This window comes from Heptranchias perlo, chromosome 2 (assembly GCF_035084215.1).
Source record: "Heptranchias perlo isolate sHepPer1 chromosome 2, sHepPer1.hap1, whole genome shotgun sequence".
NCBI lineage: Eukaryota > Metazoa > Chordata > Chondrichthyes > Hexanchiformes > Hexanchidae > Heptranchias > Heptranchias perlo.
Genome location: NC_090326.1, coordinates 49467730 through 49486309, shown reverse-complemented (window position 1 = coordinate 49486309; position 18580 = coordinate 49467730). Strand labels below are relative to the sequence as shown.

Sequence of the window (18580 nt, the reverse complement as noted above, 5' to 3'; positions counted from 1 at the left end):
GGAGGAAAGTTGAGGGGTATTGCGGAGGGTAGGTAGTTGGCATTTGGAAGAGGGTAGCTGATACCTGGAAAAATGATGAGTAAAAAGGTAGGTTGTAAGTTCCAGTAGCAGTGAACAGTGCGGAGGAGGGGGGGTGCATTAGTGCATTGGGGAGGCTATAAGTGGTTTGGAGCAAAGGAATAGAGAAGGCATTGAGGTCATTAAATAGACTGTGTATAACTGAGTAGAACATTACATTGTGTACATAATTTAAAGAAGGTAAAATAGTGATATGAAAATTGGATGCATTATCATGTTCCTTATTATTGGAGTTTATTGAGCCAGTAATCGAACGGCTGAGAGCAGAGTGCTGTAGCAACTCTAAATGGAGACTTGACAAAATTGTTTTCCAGCACAATCTGTAACCTCATGGCCCGGCATATTCCTCACTCTACCATTACCAACAAGCCAGGGGATCAACCCTGGTTCAATGAGGAGTGTAGAAGAGCATGCCAGGAGCAGCACCAGGCGTACCTAAAAATGAGGTGCCAACCTGGTGAAGCTACAACACAAGACTACATGCATGCTAAACAGCGGAAACAGCACGCTATAGACAGAGCTAAGCGATTCCACAACCAATGGATCAGATCAAAGCTCTGCAGTCCTGCCACATCCAGTCGTGAATGATGGTGGACAATTAAACAACTAACGGGAGGAGGAGGCTCTGCAAACATCCCCATCCTCAATGATGGCGGAGTCCAGCACATGAGTGCAAAAGACAGGGCTGAAGCGTTTGCAACCATCTTCAGCTAGAAGTCCCGTTAGTTGTTTAATTGTCCACCATTATTCACGACTGGATGTGGCAGGACTGCAGAGCTTTGATCTGATCCGTTGGTTGTGGAATCGCTTAGCTGTGTCTATAGCCTCCTCCCGATATCCCCACCATCACAGAAGCCAGTCTTCAGCCAATTTGATTCACTCCACGTGATATCAAGAAACGGCCGAGTGTACTGGATACAGCAAAGGCTATGGGCCCCGAAAACATCCCAGCTGTAGTGCTGAAGACTTGTGCTCCAGAACTAGCTGCGCCTCTAGCCAAGCTGTTCCAGTACAGCCACAACACTGGCATCTACCCGACAATGTGGAAAATTGCCCAGGTATGTCCTGTCCACAAAAAGCAGGACAAATCCAATCCGGCCAATTACCGCCCCATCAGTCTACTCTCAATCATCAGCAAAGTGATGGAAGGTGTCGTCGACAGTGCTATCAAGCGGCACTTACTCACCAATAACCTGCTCACTGATGCTCAGTTTGGGTTCCGCCAGGACCACTCGGCTCCAGACCTCATTACAGCCATGGTCCAAACATGGACAAAAGAGCTGAATTCCAGAGGTGAGGAGAGAGTGACTGCCCTTGACATCAAGGCAGCATTTGACCGAGTGTGGCACCAAGGAGCCCTAGTAAAATTGAAGTCAATGGGAATCAGGGGGAAAACTCTCCAGTGGCTGGAGTCATACCGAGCACAAAGGAAGATGGTAGTGGTTGGTGGAGGCCAATCATCTCAGCCCCAGGACATTGCTGCAGGAGTTCTTCAGGGCAGTGTCCTAGGCTCAACCATCTTCAGCTGCTTCATCAATGACCTTCCCTCCATCAAAAGGTCAGAAATGGGGATGTTCGCTGATGATTGTGCAGTGTTCAGTTCCATTCGCAACCCCTCAAATAATGAAGCAGTCTGAGCCCGCATGCAGCAAGACCTGGACAACATCCAGGCTTGGGCTGATAAGTGGCAAGTAACATTCGCGCCAGATAAGTGCCAGGCAATGACCATCTCCAACAAGAGAGAGTCTAACCACCTCCCCTTGACATTCAACGGCATTACCATCGCTGAATCCCCCACCATCAACATCCTGGGGGTCACCATTGACCAGAAACTTAACTGGACCAGCCACATAAATACTGTGGTTACAAGAGCAGGTCAGAGGCTGGGTATTCTGCGGCGAGTGACTCACCTCCTGACTCCCCAAAGCCTTTCCACCATCTACAATACACAAGTCAGGAGTGTGATGGAATACTCTCCACTTGCTTGGATGAGTGCAGCTCCAACAACACTCAAGAAGCTTGACACCATCCAAGATAAAGCAGCCCGCTTGATTGGCACCCCATCCACCACCCTAAACATTCACTCCCTTCACCACCGGCGCACTGTGGCTGCAGTGTGTACCATCCACAGGATGCACTGCAGCAACTCGCCAAGGCTTCTTCGACAGCACCTCCCAAACCCGCGACCTCTACCACCTAGAAGGACAAGAGCAGCAGACACATGGGAACAACACCACCTGCACGTTCCCCTCCAAGTCACACACCATCCTGACTTGGAAATATATCGCCGTTCCTTCATCGTCGCTGGGTCAAAATCCTGGAACTCCCTCCCTAACAGCACTGTGGGAGAACCGTCACCACACGGACTGCAGCGGTTCAAGAAGGCGGCTCACCACCACCTTCTCACGGGCAATTAGGGATGGGCAATAAATGCCGGCCTCGCCAGCGATGCCCACATCCCATGAACGAATAAATTAAAAAAAACGGGAAGGAGGGAGGCTGGGCTGGCCCTGTTAATACAGGGCTATGGAGAACAGGCCATTCGGTTGACAGCGGAAAGGTAGCAGGAGCAGCAGAGGGAGCAATGGACACAGCAAGAAACGAGGGCACTTAGGCACCTCTATGGAAACAGTTTGGAGAAAATTGCTGGACTCCCACAAAACACAGGCACATTGATAGGTTTAACATTTGAGTATTCATAGACTAATTACTCTTCATACCTAGAATAAAAAGGAAAAGCAGGACCATTCTTACTCAGCATGATTCTCTTTGCATTCTAGACAATGAAAAGTGGCCAACTTGTAAGTCTCAGTAGAAAGCATCTCGTTAAAATTCCTACCAAAGTTCTCCTTCCCCTGCACCAACCTTTGGGAGCTGGATGATCAGCAACCTGCTTGCATTATTTAGTGACTCTCCTTTACTCTTATCAATCTCAATGATGCTTCTCTGCTCCTATAATCTTTTTGGAAACTTTGCTAAATGGAAAAGAAGCTTAGGACTTGAGGTTTCTGGGCCAGTCTGCTGAGTTACTCAGCTTAGACTAGCATTTATTATTAAACTGCACAGTAATCACATACTAGTTAGTGCAGACAGGCTGGATGCTTCAAATAAGTGGAATTTATTGAAGTGTTTCAGCCACATTACTATTACATAGGGAGAAGAAAGTTCTTGCAGATCCAACCCACAATTATGATACCGAAATATTCATTTTACTGACTAGGAAACTGCATGTTTTCAGCGATTCACTAAAGCCTGCCCATTGAAATATATGGTTCTCACTGAAAAGCTTGGAATGAGATGAATATGGTGTCAAACCAAAAATTAAATCCCCACCCACAAAAAAAAATCTTACCCAGTGCAATTATGGTGAATGAAAATGGAATTTCCACAGTTCAAGCACAGGACTTTTGTTTTTAATGAGTTGGAGGGGAGAAGCAACATTTATCAGATTGGAAGCTTAGTCAAGATCAAATGAAACTAAACCAACCCACAACTAGTCAAGGAGATTCAGAGTGCCATTTATCTCTATGTTAGTGCTATCACTGTCTGTGCTAGTTAGCACTTAAAATGGATACCAATAGAAATAAAATAGTCTAAAAACAAAAATAACTAAAATAAAAACTGTTTCACTAGAAGCGAAACAGCAAATACCGCATTTCACTTCAGCTTAGCTGTTATTTTTTTTGAAAGAAACATTGTTTTGTTTTTCATTTAATAAGCATGATCATCCAGTTTCACACAAATACTGTAATCCTCATTAACTTATTATTTTTGGAAATTTATAATTCAGTTACAAGCTTGTCTTGGATAAGGATAAAAATAAATGTTCATGCAAGTCTTCTAGCAATGCTCCCCAGACATGGATCAAATCTTTAGGAATACACAAAACTCTCTTAAACCAGGTGAGAATTGAAAACATCTCACCAAAACAAAGTACTTTCTTACCTCTTCACCAGGATAAATGCTATGTCTGATCCCAGTTCTTTTAGCCTTGGCGCTACATTTACACAGCGGGCCATCATTCATCTGTGAATGAAGAGAAGAAAATTAAATTGAAATAAAATAGAAAACAACTGTGTAAATACTAAGGAATATTGTGCACAATTATCAAAATAGTAAAGCCCAGAGTCTTTATTTACATGATAATTCACAAAGTGCATTCATTTAATTCAGAATGCTATCATGTACTGAACTTAGGAATTAAGTATAATGAGTTGGACGAAATGAACCATCTGAAGTCAATATTTAGTACAGCACATTCCTTATTATCTCAGTAAGAGAGAAAAAAATTACAATTTCCATGATGAAGCTCTCATACAATTATCTCAAAGATTATATTTCAAACAGTGAACATAAAATATTTCTGCATCACCAAAGACATTTCTGTAGAGTAGAAATCATTCTCATGTGTTACAGTACACTCGAGGTATTGCAGTCCAATAGAAGAGAGGAGAAAACTACAACTTCCATGATGCTTCTCTCACACACAGAATTTATCAACAGGATCTAGAATTCCCTAGGCCAGTTGAAGGATCCTTTGCTGTTTGACGACCGTATGATGTGGGCTGTGATGCAATCTGGGCATTGTAGAGGGATGAAAACAGCTGCTATGATGCATCTCGTTCATACATACATGAGCTAGAACTCCTGCCCCAGTTGAAGAAACCAAGCACTCGCACAGAACAGAACTCATGTCCCAAGCGGCAGTGGAGGGGGTAAGGGGTGTAGGCTTGTGCAGGGAAAATTTCATAGAGATATCTACGATCCAATGGGTAACTTTAGTGAGTTTTGTCAAATTCTGTAATTTTTTGTGGTATTAATTTAATTTTTGAAATAATGTACTAGGCTGAGGAAACAAAATGGCAGCTCAAAGGACTAGGTCGTTTGAGCATTCTGATTGGTCAGTCTTGTGGTACTTGCTGGTTTGTGAACAGTAGCTTTGAAACAAAAAAGGTTAATATGATTAGTTGGTTTTGTGGTGGTTATTGATAGCTTTCCCTACCTGTCTAGCGAAAGGAACTAATTTTTGAATGGCTTGAATACTCCATTGACCAGTGCAAATCAATCAGTATTCTGGCCTCTTGCGCATCCCCGATTTTAACTGCTCCACCATTGGCGGCCGTGCCTTCAGTTGCCTAGGCCATAAGCTTTGGAATTCCCTCCCTAAACCTCTCTGCCTCCCTACATTTCTCCTCCTTTAAGACCCTCCTTAAAACCTACCTTTTCCTAATATCTACCTACGTGGCTCGGTGTCAAATCCTGTGAAGGATCTTGGGACGTTTTACTACATTAAAGGCATTATATAAATGCAAGTTGTTGTTGCTATTGCAGCCAATCACAATGTTTTGCTCTACTGACACATTTCTGAAGGGTAACATCTTTCAGGTAGGACACTACTAGACACAAAACCTTTAATTATAACAAGACTCAGTGTTTGGTGGTTCTTTTTTCCACTTTTAAGAAATATCCTGGTTTATTAATACAAAACTACTGCCAATGGCTTGCTGAAACAGGTGATTGGCTAACACCCAGGCTACATTACAGTCTTTGTAACAAAGTCCTCACCAATCTAGAACTACTTTTTCTTTAAAGATAGACATTACATTTCATAATCCTTTTATTAAGCGCTACACAGGGAAATCACTGAGAAGGGAACCAATCGGATTGTGGCAGACAGATTTGTATTACTGAAATAGCAAAATCTATCAATTCAATACAGTTGGAGAACTATTTATTTTTTCTTAAAACCTCAAGCACATTTTAAAAATCTTTCCTACTAACAAAGAAACTCTAACTGTGTCATTCAGCGATGGGCTCACGAACCTGGCCTGGATCATTGTACCAGAGTTCCTCGTGCAGCCGATCAGGGTGCGCCTTTTTACGCTTGATTTCTTCAATTACATCAATAATTTCAGAGTCTGAACTGCAAGTACTACTCCCACTACTGTCATCATCGGAGTCACAGCCCGAATCACTGGAGCTGCCATCTGAGTGGAAAGAAATCACATTTAAACATTTATAAAAATGAATGACCAATCACTGGAATAATGGAGAAATATTAAAAGCTTCAATGTTCTCAGAACACTAGCAATCCAACATATCGAACTGATTGGCAGCTTTAGCTTTTTTTTTAAAAAAAGGATCAAAATTACAATATTATACTATTATAATATTGTGAATATTAAAAAGACATAGGTGGTGACAAAAAATAAGCATTTTTGTCTATGCTGATCATTCATTGGATTCTTTCTCATCACATAGGTGGTTAAACTTGGTTACTGCCAGTGGTTTCTGCAGACTGCGAAGAATACACATCCCAGGCTGGCTGATATAGACTGGTCAAAATAAGGCAGAGTCATAGCCTAATTCAGGAAGGTCTTGATATATGTGGGTTGGTTGCCACCATTGTCTTTGAGTAGGTAATTCAAAATGTTTGAAACAGATAGGAACATAGGAATTGCCAGACAAGAAAAGACAAAGGTCCATCTAGTTTGCTTTCTACCATCCTGGTAGTTGCGCGATACAACGATAATGGAGTTGTTGACAAATCACGGCAATCAATCTCTGTCAACTAGTCTCCAAAGACCCAGACATGAGGCAAGGAAAACCCTCAGTGGAGGAGAGTTTTGGGAACCTTCAGTCCAAAGTCACCTGTTCTTCCCAAGCATGCAACACTTACCACGTCATGTCTCAAATTACTCATACTGTAACCCAAAATATCAATGGGTCAAGCAATTTAATTCAAGATGTGGAGATGCCGGTGATGGACTGGGGTTGACAATTGTAAACAATTTTACAACACCAAGTTGTAAAATTGTTGGACTATAACTTGGTGTTGTAAAATTGTTTACAATTTAATTCAAATACAAGCACCCTGTGAAGCTATTTATTGCACACCTGTTTGCATTTGTGTGGGTAAAATTCATCTGAATCCTGTAAATGGCTGAACATCTAATCTGGTCACGAGATACAATTTTTAAATGTCCCTTTCTGGAAAATTTTCAAAGGAATCGGGGGCTACATCTTGGGCAGTATTGCATGATGATAATAACTAGTCTGGAGCCATCAGGGATCGGAGGCTAACGGGAGGACGCTGTGGCAGCGGACAGCTACCAAGAAGTAAGTGGCCACGCCCCTTCCTATCTGTAACTTCCTACAGCCCTACAACCCTCCGTGGTCCTTCAATTCTGGCCGCTTGTCCATCCCCAATTTCCTTTGCCCTGCCACTGGCAGCAATGCTTTCAGCCGTTTGGGCTCGAAGATCTGGAATTCCCTCCATAAACCTCTCTGCCTTTCTCTCCTCCTTTAAGACAATCCTTAAAACCTACCTCTTTGACCAAGCTTTTGGTCATCTATCCTAACATCTCCTTATGTGGCTCGCTATCAAATTTTGTTTGATAACACTCCTGTGAAGTGCCTTAGGATGTTTTACTATGTTAAAGGCGCTATTTAAGTGCAAGATTTTATTGTTTTTGTAAGTGATGTTTTTCGAGGGTCAGTTTTATATTGAGAGTTAGTATGGTGTTAGTGCCTTTGTTTTCATTCCAAGATCAGTGAACGCTGTATTTACTTCAAATCTACTACTGGTGGTCAGATTTGACTAATATATAATTTAGTAGGAATTATATTATATAGAGGTTCATTTACCTGCTTGAACATTCAATAAATTTCCCTGTTGTTTTATAGCCTGAGCTACGGTAGAGGGTGGATTCTTCCACTTTTCAAAGCCAAGAACATCACGTGGTGAACGCACAGTATATTCTAGTAAGCCAGAGATTCTCACACTCTTGGAAGTGTCTTTTATTTAATTTCTCTCATTATGCCTCCTTAGGTTTCCTATGAATATCGCTTCTGCCATTTAACAGTCTCCTGTTCTCCACCTAAGCACTTTGCTGGTCATCCTAATTCCTTTCCAGTGTGTCTGGTTGTTGTGGGTTTTTTTTTGTTCCCTCTCTTCCCCCTGTTCATCTGTAATATTTTTCAGTTCTGAGGAAGGGTTCAACGCCCGAAATGTCAACTTGTTGATTTGTGGTCTCTCGACAAGGGCTGCCTGACCCGCTGAGTGTCTCCAGCATTTTCTGTTTTTTTGTACAGTGACAAGGGTTCTCTGTTCGACAACTGAGTCTTGCTACATTTACCTAAATATTGAGCAGATAAAGGCATATTCTGGTTGTTAGCAGCCGAAAGGCCTGCTGAACCCAAGAAAAATATCAAGCATAAAAACCCCAAATCGTCAAAAGCATACAAAATGAATGTTGCAAGAATATATATATTTTTTGTTTTCACACAGGCGGGGTGCAGCACTTGTACCCCACAACAAGAACATAAATTGAATAAAATTATTTTCTCCATCATGAAACTATTGTTAAATAATATTAACATTGACAAAATTCAGATACTAGATGCAGCTGAAATAGCAGCTTCACCTCCAAGCTAAATAGATTTTATTCTTTTTTTGTATTAGAGGCAGTGCTGGAATGATTTTGTGGGTTTACTGTGCCACTGTGTAGCATTAAGAAAAGCAATTAGAACTAGTGATATCTAGTCATGTTTAATTAAATCTGGCAATCTTTAAAACATATCAGAAGTTGAGGGGCCCACTATTAGAATCCTGGTGTACTGCAGTTCATTAGGAGTGCAAAATATAAATCCTAATCTTGACAAATACTCTCAGATAAGTAAGAGGCTTCTTTGTAGCTAAATTTCTCTCTTCATGGCTGATAATTGAGTGAAAGAGGGTTCATTGCTGCAATTTTCAAGCACAGATCCAGTATTTCCACCACAGAATAGTAATGACAATGTCCTTGAAACTGTTTAGTAGTTTTACTGTCCCATCCTTCCTACTGAGACAGATAGAATAGATGTGAGGGCTTACTTTGAGGTAAGGTGAGCAGGGTTGAAAAAGATAGCAGTGACAAAAAGTATTCAAAACTTTTGTGGTGGGTGCAGAATATACCATGTGACTACAACGGAGAGAACTACATCTCTATTTAAGTCTCCAGTGCTAAAACAGCCGCATATCACAACTGCAATGTACTCTGGTCCTTCTTTGACTATGATGAAGATGAATAGTTGATATCTGATAAGATTCTATTGGCATGTATTAGCTTGATGTTTCTTTCTCATGTCATATTTCAAGCCAACTTGAAGTTGAATATTCTATTAGTCATCTTGTGCTTCAACTGAAAAAGATACACACGGTTCCGTGCAATCAAAATGTTCAATGCTCCATAAAATATAAATGTGAATGTGCAATTTTGAGCATTCAATTAAAGAAGAGAAACTGTACAAACTTGAAATATGCACCAATGAATCGTCAGCTCTGTTTCTCTGAAAAAAGCACAACAGACTACTGCAATTTATATCTGAAGTAACATAGAAGGAAAGTGAATGTTTTACGCACATCGTTTAGACAGTCTGTAGGTAGCATCCATGTTCCAAGAAAAAATCTTCTCAATATTCTACCATGAGCACCAAAAACTATTAAATGTTATTGTCTTCCAAATCAGAATATTCTTTTCACATTGAAGTGCATGATGATTATTTTAGAATAAACTGAATAGCAACAGATGTTAGTAATACTAGAAAACATGGAACAAGTACCTATTCAGTAAAATAAGTTACCATAAGTAATAAATTATACTACAAGTCACAGTACATCAGGAAAGGGCAACAATACTTGGTGTTACATGTAGAATAAGTATTAAAGTTAAATAACTGTCTTATATTAAGCTGCCTTTTGCTTGCTAAAAAGCTAAATTCCTTCATTAGGTTTTGCTTAGTAATATTCTGCCTCAGGATTCATAATTTTCAGGGCACAAGAACAAAGGGCATGTGCAGTTTTGGGTTTCTCACCACAAGAGTGTGCAAAGCATATTTAGCAGGATGGTGCCAGTAATAAGGGGTCTGAGTTACAAGGAAAGGCTGGGGCAACTAGGGTTGTATTTCCTCAAGTCGAGATGTTTGAAGGGGATTTCATCGAGATGTTCAAAATTATAAAAAGGAATATAGACAAAATAAATATAGATCATTTCCATAGGTAGGTAAATCGAACTCAAGAAACCATGATCTCAAGATAAGAACTAGATACATCAAAGGGGAGATTAGGAGAAACTTCTTCACGCAAAGATTATCAGAATACTTTGCCACAAGTGGTGATAGGTGGTAAATTGACTCTGTATTCAAAAGGGTAGTGGATAATTACTTAATGAAGAATATAAAAGCAGGAAAATTAGATTCGTTTGGGGAGAAGGCAGGAAAATATAAGTGTGCAAAATCAGCCTCTGTGAGGTGCATAAGTTGAGCACAGCCAAGGGTCAAATGGCCTCACCCCTGTGCTAAAAATGTCTCTGTTTCTATGACAGAATCATATCGTAGTATCATAGAATGGTTACAGCATGAAAGGAGGCTATTCCGCCTGTCGAGTCCATGCCGGTTCTCTGCAGGAGCAATCCTGCTAGTCCCACTCACCGTCCTTTCCCCATAGCCCTGCAAATTTTTTCCCTTCAAGTACTCATCCAATTTCCTTTTGAAGGAATGATTGAATCTGCCTCCACCACCCCCTCGGGAAGTGCATTCCAGATCCTAACCATTCGCTGTGTAAAAAAGTTTTTCCTTGTGTCACCTTTGGTTCTTTTGCCAATTACCTTAAATCTATATCCTCTGGTTCTTGACTCTTCCACCAATGAGAATAGTTTCTCTCCATCTACTCCATCTCGACCCTTCATGATTTTGAATACCCCTATCAAATCTCCTCTCAATCTTCTCCGCTCTAAGGAAAACAACCCCAACTTCTCCAGTCCATCCACATAACTGAAGTCCCTCATCCCTGGAGCCATTCTAGTAAATCTCTTCTGCACCCTCTAAGGCCTTTACATCTTTCCTAAAGCGTGGTGCCCAGAATTGGACACAATACTCCAGTTGTGGCCGAGCCAGTGTTTTATAAAGGTTCATCATGACTCCCTTGCTTTTGTACTCTATGCCTCTATTTATAAAGCCCAGGATCCCGTATGCTTTTTTAACCGCTTTTTCAACCTGCCCTGCCACCTTCAACGATTTGTGCACTTATACCTCCTAATCTCTCTGTTCCTGAACCCCTTTTAGAATTGTACCCTCTAGTTTATATTGCCTCTCCTCGTTCTTTCTACCAAAATGCATCATTTCACACTTCTCTGCGTTGTTTCATCTGCCACGTGTCCGCCCATTCCACCAGCCTGTCTATGTCCTCCGTCTATCACTATCTTCCTCACTGTTCACTACACTTCCAAGTTTTGTGTCATCTGCAAATTTTGAAATTGTGCCCTGTATACCCAAGTCTAAATCATTAATATATATCAAGAAAAGCAGTGGTCCTAGGGAACACCACCGTATACCTCCCTCCAGGCTGATAAACAACCGGTCACCACTACTCTCTATTTCCTGTTACTTAGCTAATTTCGTATCCATGCTGCCACTGTCCCTTTTATTCCATGGGCTTCAACTTTGATGACAATCCTATCATGTGACACTTTATCAAACGCCTTTTGGAAGTCCATATACACCATATCAATCCTCTCTGTTACCTCATCAAAAAACTATATCAAGTTAGTTAACACAATTTGCCTTTAACAAATCCGTGCTGGCTTTCCTTAATTAATCCACACTTATCCAAGTGACTGTTAATTTTGTCCCAGATTATCGTTTCTAAAAGTTTCCCCACCACCAAGGTTAAACTGACTGGCCTGTGATTGCCGGGTTTATCCTTACAACCTTTTTTGAACAAAGGTGTAACATTTTCAATTCTCCAATCCTCTGGCACCACCCCTGCATCTATGGATGTTTGGAAGATTATGGCCAGTACCTCCGCAATTTCCATCCTTACTTCCCTCAGCAACCTAGGATGCATCCCATCCGGACCGGGTGATTTATCTACTTTAAGTACAGCTAGCCTTTCTAGTACCTCCTCTGTCAATTTTTAGTCCATCCAGTATGTCAACTACCTCTTCTGTTACTGTGACTTTGGCTGCATCTTCTTCCTTGGTAAAGACAGATGCAAAGTACTCATTTAGACATAGTGCAATGTATCATTTTATTTTTGTTTTGATGCATAACAGAGAAGAGTGAAGGAGCAGGAGAAGTGGGGGGTAGGTGTAAACTCTGTTATAGCCTTATTTTTAACTCTAAAACTGAAACTCGGGAATGTACTTTTCTTTTCCTCTGTAGCTATACTGAATAGACAATATTATTATACATTCAGTTCAGTGTGTATGTATAAAAATGCAGCCTTTTCTATTATTCTACTATTGGATAACTCTACAACAGGGTACTGTTGGAAACAATTGCACAGGGACATATGTCTCACAAATTTGACCCTTTTGGTTGGTGGGTGCACAGAAAGATTCGAGGTACCAATGGGCAAATCACAAATTTCCCATAACTATTGCATATTTCAGCAATGCCCCAGCAAGTGATGACTAACTTTACACATTGAACAATGGCATACAAGGGCTAGAGCTCCAGATGATCCCCGCATCTGAGTGAAAATCCCACAGAGGGTGTGACGCTTTGCCAGTCAGTATAATGATTTTTCAGGGTCCCATGGCTCTGGAGCAATTCCCAAGGTAATCTGAAACCATGTCCTCTGCTGCATCCTATAGTAATGCACAGGGATACTTCTCATTGACATATTTGTAAAATGTCACCAAAAATTCTGATAAACACTGTTCCCTCGAAGCTGTGCCCGTGCACGGCTGTGCAGCAGTTTGTTACGTGCCGCGCACGTCGTCATTCCGTCCGCGCACCAAACCAGTACTCTCTGGCGGAAATGCTGCTGAGGTGACGTCAGCTACCAATCACTTTGCAGCAAGGGCGGGAGTTAAAGTTAGGTTGGATGGGAGCGTTGTACTGCAGATGTCGGCGTCTAGTGCGGGTCAGTGGTACAGAAACCGGTCTCCAGAAATGGTATACTGTCCAATGGATGAATATATATATTAGTATATACACGCACGTTTTCCTCCCTTCATGTTATAACTGATTCCAATCAGAAAACTTCAGCGCACGAGGATTTAGTAAAGATTCAGTGAGGAGATGCATTCAATCAAATGAAAGCTTTTCACTTCTAGTGCGAATTGTGGAGAACTGTTACTTTTGTCTAAAGACAAACATATTTAAGCCATTGGTAGCAAATAGGAGGGTGTCTACGATCAGTGCAATTAAAAGTTTTTGTCACCATCCTATTCAATGTTAGCTTCTGAAGTAAACTACAAATGAACCCAAATTACCTGGCATAGTGTAATAATCGTTTATCAATTTCCATATTTCATATTTACAAATTAAGTAATTCTGACACAGATCATTTGTAATACTGTTATTAAAGATTCTTCTACAATTCTGCTAAAATATACTTTCCAATCATATTGGTACATTGTAATCAAAACAATAAAGTTGATTTAAATTGTTTATATAACTGCTATCGTAAAGCCCTCGGTTGTCCTTAGGATTTCCTCCCTCAGTTCAGGTTCTTCATGATCAAACTGCTCCTTGCCTTACACAGAGGCAGCCTAAACTAATGAGACCTGCAAGATGTACAATTGTAATGCAATAATTTTTTAAACCCTGCTGAGGATTCAATGTCAGGAGGCGGGGGTGGGGGGAGCTTTAATTAAACCGTTCCCTAGCCCCAAATTCACACTGAATGATTTGGCAGCTGTTTTGTATTTCTGACTCAACTTAAAAATTCTGATCGCACACAACTTATTTCTGTTTGAATCAGAGTCATTAAGCTGATTCAACAAAAAGCTGATTGGAATCGTTCCCATCAGATAATTTTTAATAAAATATGACGACACTGGTCTGCTCAATCCTCGTGCAACTTAAGAAACCCATTTCATAAATTATATAAATGTATCAGCCAATATAACATTAAAATGTTACAATTATCCATTATTTTGTACATTTGTTCTGTTTGTTATTTACCCTGAATAATGTTTTCTAAAAATATGTTCTATTCAAAGTTGTGATTTTTTTTTTTTAAACGGTGGCGCACACAGCCTTTATATCAGTGCACAAACCCTAATTCATTCCGCACATGGCTGAATAAAATTAGAGGGAACATTGCTGGTAAATACATTAAATTTCCACATACAATATGGAAGTACTTTGAACAAATAAAATAACCCCCCCTGACTTTCCTTCTCCTTTAAGGGTTAAGCAACAGAAGACTGGCTACTTGGGTGAGATAGTGAAGGACTGCTGCTACCCATGCAACTGTGCTATGTTTACGAAAGGAAGCTACTCTCTTTCCCTGAAGGCACTGAACCCTTGCTAAAGACTCCTGTTTCCTTCAAATAACTTGCACAAGCAGCTATTTTCAATGAACCTGGACAGATGGTGCTGGCAGGCTATTCAACCAATGTCATACACACACAGCCATCCACCAGAGGACACTGGATGGCAGTGGAGCCCTCCCCAATTTTCCCCTCCCTCACCAGAGACCAATTGCAGCATTCCCGTTGCTACCCTAGCTGAGTTCAGCTAAGTCGGAAGAGATCAGGGATTGAACCAGAGTCCTGCCTACTTTCTATGGCTCGTCCACTTACTGGATAAACTTGCTGGATCATCGGGCAGCGCTGGACTATATTTTTAAATCAAAATTTTTCACACCTGGTTCTTCATCCAATTTGGTTTTTGGTGGATCCCATGCAGGTCTGGCAGCTTTTGCTTTGGTTTGTCTCTGCCCAAGCTCCTCGTCAAACTTTTCATAAAGGTGTCGTAGTTTACTTGTGCCAACAACGGTGGAGTCTCCCTGAAATTTTAAAGTCATTTTTGTAAATGGAAATCCATATTTCTTTCAGAGTAGCTACATACAAGAAGAATGCCTACAAAACTTTTGTCCAGATTTTTCTTAATTTCAGGAATGTCGAAAGAATGAATCATTTTATTAGTGCAGTCTGCAATAGAAGATCATTTAAAGAAATATCCTGTCCGATAGAAGCACAAAGAAATATTGAACACAATTCAGGGCTCGTGGAGTTTTGACCAAGCAGTAAATAGTATTAAAATGTCTAATAACAATGGTCGCACAGTATTGTACAGATCTGAGGATTGCCCATTTCAGGAGTTAGTAATCTCGTAACATCTACTTCATGTAGTAGGAAGACATTCTGTTTGAGGCTTCAGCAAACAACAATCTGAAAATAGAAATTTTAGAGCACCCCCTTTTTCTTCTCACTTCCTGCCCTTTCCTATGTGTCTTCTACTGACAGCCCTGCAGAGGTCACAAGCCCGCAATGTAAGGAGCTCACGATGCCCAAATAAAATGTCAGATTCAGCTACTTTGTGACAGTATACTAAACTGATGCAAAACTGCTCCTCTATCTGACAAATCCCGTGCAGACCGACTAGCTCATATGTATTCATGTTTCAGTTAACCACTGAGCCAAAGTGACTCAGATCATACATCGTGTGGAAAGACATATTTCAGTGAGAAAATGCAGGGTAAAGGGGAAAGAATGAATGACTATGAATACAACTGCTCTCTTGGGAATGGATTGTCTGTGTACTTTAATGCAGTCCAGGAAGCCCAAGAGCAAGAGACCAAGATCACCAAAAGAATAAAGTACAGTGGGAAAGATTAAGAAAAGAGACAAGGAGGAAGAGGCAGGATAAATAAAGTGAAACTTTACAGAAGCTACATGTTGGACAACTAAGAATCTCAAGGGAAAAAAACAAGATAAAAGAGACATTGCATCGGAAGAAATCTAAAAAAGCAGATGTGTCACTTTTATTGTACGTACATTTTTGGGAGATAGGAAATTATAAGTATGAGCAAGATTTTCTTTATTAATTGTACTAATTATAAATTACAGCATCTTGATGTACTATATTTCCAAGAAGCACTAATGGTACCTAGTAGCTGAAAATCATTGCCGTATCAATTTGAAGAGTAGCAAGTAGATCTTTATGCAAGGTCCAGCATTCTACCTATGTTCCATAGCCCTCTGGCAGGTAAGTGTGTGTCTAATTGGTTAAGCCTCAGCTGGAGTATTGCGTTCAATTCTGGGCACCACACTTTAGGAAGGATGTCAAGGCCTTAGAAAGAGTGCAGAAGAGATTTACTAGAGTGGTGCCAGGGATGAGGGACTTCAGTTCTATGGAGAGATTGGAGAAGCTGGGGTTGTTCTCCTTAGAACAGAGAACGTTAAGGGGAGATTTGATAGAGGTGTTCAAAATCATGAACGGTTTTGACAGAGTAAATGAGAAACTGTTTCCAGTGGCAGAAGGGTCGGTAACCAGAGGACACAGATTTAAGGTGATCGACAAAAGAGCCAGAGGCAACATGAGGAAACATTTTTATTTAACGCAGAGTTGTAATGATCTGGAATGCACTACCTGAAAGGTTGATGGAGCAGATTCAGTAGTAACTTTCAAAAGGGAATTGGATAAATACTTGAAGGGAAAAAGATTACAAGGCTATGGGGAAAGATCAGGGGACAGCTCTGTCAAAGAGCCAGCACAGGCACGATGGGCCGAATGGCCTCCTCCTGTGCTGTACCTACTATGATAATTCAAACCTTGAAAAAAATACATGCAATGTGACCAAGCTATCCTTACCACCTGATCCATGGGATCATTGGAATAGTAATTCTCAGAGTGAGTACAGCGAATCCACACTGGCTTTGTAATTAGCAAGTCTTCCTCCTCTTTTTCTTCTTCAATTTTTTCAGTGCAGGAGCTCTCTTCAGTCTCTTTGCTTCGGGTGGAAGAATGAGATTTCTCCTTACTTGAACTATGGCCCGCTGATCTTCGGTCTCTCTCATCCTCCCAGCGAGGTCGCTTCCTCTCTCTGCTGCTTGAACGACTTCAGAAAAAGAGAAACATTTGAACCACCTTCAAACTCTTGAAAAGTAAAAAAAACTTGTTCTTTTCCAAACAAATACATTTTTCACTTAGATTAGGTCAGTAAATTAAAACCGATTTTTAAACATAAGAATTTGTAATAGTTATAGTATGATTATAAGAATTATACCAGGGCATGATCGATGTGGCTTGTATTCCCTTGAGTATAGAAGATCAAGGGGTGAAAGGATTGAGGTGTTTAAAATGTTAAAAAAGAATTGATAGGGTAGATAGTGAAACTATTTCCTCTGGTGGGGGAAATCAAGAACAAGGGGGCATAATCTTAAAAGTAGAGTTAGGCCATTCAGGAGCAAAATCAGGAAGCACTTTTCCCACTAAGGGTAGTCGGAATCTGGAATTCTCTTCCCCAAAAAGCTGTGGATGCTGGGACAAATTGAGCTTTCAAGACTGAGATAGATAGATTTTTTGTTAGGTAAGGACATCATGAGATATGGAGCAAAGATAGGAAAATGGAGTTAAGGTGCAGATCAGCCATGATCTAATTGAAAGGCAGAGCAGGCTCGAGGGGATGAATGGCCTACTCCTGTTCCTAATGTTCCTATATATTCATATTGGAAAATTTTCATACTCCAATTTTATCAGTTAAACTCACTCCAAGTTAAACTCTCAATGATGCAAATTGCTTAAATTTGAAATCAGAGTTTAAAAAGGTATTTGTTTTTCTCCTTCACCCCTGATTTTTTTTAAATTACTTATTCTTATGGCATCTTCAGGTGTTATTTTTAATTAAAAGCAATGTTTTTTTGGTGGGACCTCATATATGCCCATTAGCTGAAAATTGGAACAGGCTGGGTGATGTTGGGTAAGGAAGATCAGTTTGAAGCACATCCACTCAGACTCATGGTTGTCAGCATGTTTTACGCTTTAGCAAATACTCACTAAGAACAAAATTAAAAGGAAACATAGCCAGGCTGAAAGCACATAGCTGCCTGCTGAGCTACTCTCCTTCATTAAAAGTTAAGTTTCTAAATATCTGTTTCAAGAAGAAACTTATTCTGAAGTCGTTGTCTTTTCTGCTACAGCACTTTCTAATACCCATAAAACACAAGGTTATTTTGACAAATTAAATATACAATATACAACGGAAGGATATATCGCCAAACCCAGTGTTATTATCTTTGTCCACATCCTGGTATCAATCAGTCACTCACACAGTAACAGGCCACCAACTACAGATCCAGCACTACAATGCAAGACTTCAAACCATAGAACACAAGATTAGTCACCAGCCATGAAATGCAAAATGACCAATGCCAGTTTTTCAAAGATATATTATAGATTTAGAATGAGTAAACAGAATCAAATGCACTCATGACTTTAGTAAGTGAAGGAATGAGAAAGAAGGGCCCTGAAAATCTCACCTACGCGTTCTTTTCCGCTCTCTTCTGTGCTGCCTTTCGTATGACGGTGATCTGTAGCTGTCACGATGTTTATGTCTATCCCTGAGAGGTAAACAAAATATTTCATATTTTTCAGTTAAAAGTAACCAATATTATGGAGAAGTATTTCCCCTTCATCACACAGCATGGTAGAAAAAAAAATTTGTTTTCTCCCCCCCCCCCTCATCAATTACAGCTTTTCCTACCTGCCAAAGTCTGGCACTGCC

At 40.5% G+C, this 18580-nt stretch overlaps 1 protein-coding gene across 2 annotated transcripts in view; it reads right to left on the bottom strand.

The window, feature by feature from the left end:
* drosha (drosha ribonuclease III) overlaps positions 1-18580 on the bottom strand; it is a 190271-nt gene that overhangs the window by 167198 nt on the left and 4493 nt on the right. For both annotated transcript variants that reach the window (XR_010966622.1, XM_068001877.1), the window contains exons 3-7: positions 18336-18416; positions 16669-16915; positions 14719-14860; positions 5902-6065; positions 4024-4104 (exon numbers count right to left, since the gene is read on the bottom strand). Coding sequence is in view for 1 of the 2 variants with exons in the window: in XM_068001877.1 (XP_067857978.1) it covers positions 4024-4104; positions 5902-6065; positions 14719-14860; positions 16669-16915; positions 18336-18416 (715 nt within the window). In the remaining variant the exon portion in view is untranslated. The remainder of the gene's footprint in view (positions 1-4023; positions 4105-5901; positions 6066-14718; positions 14861-16668; positions 16916-18335; positions 18417-18580) is intronic.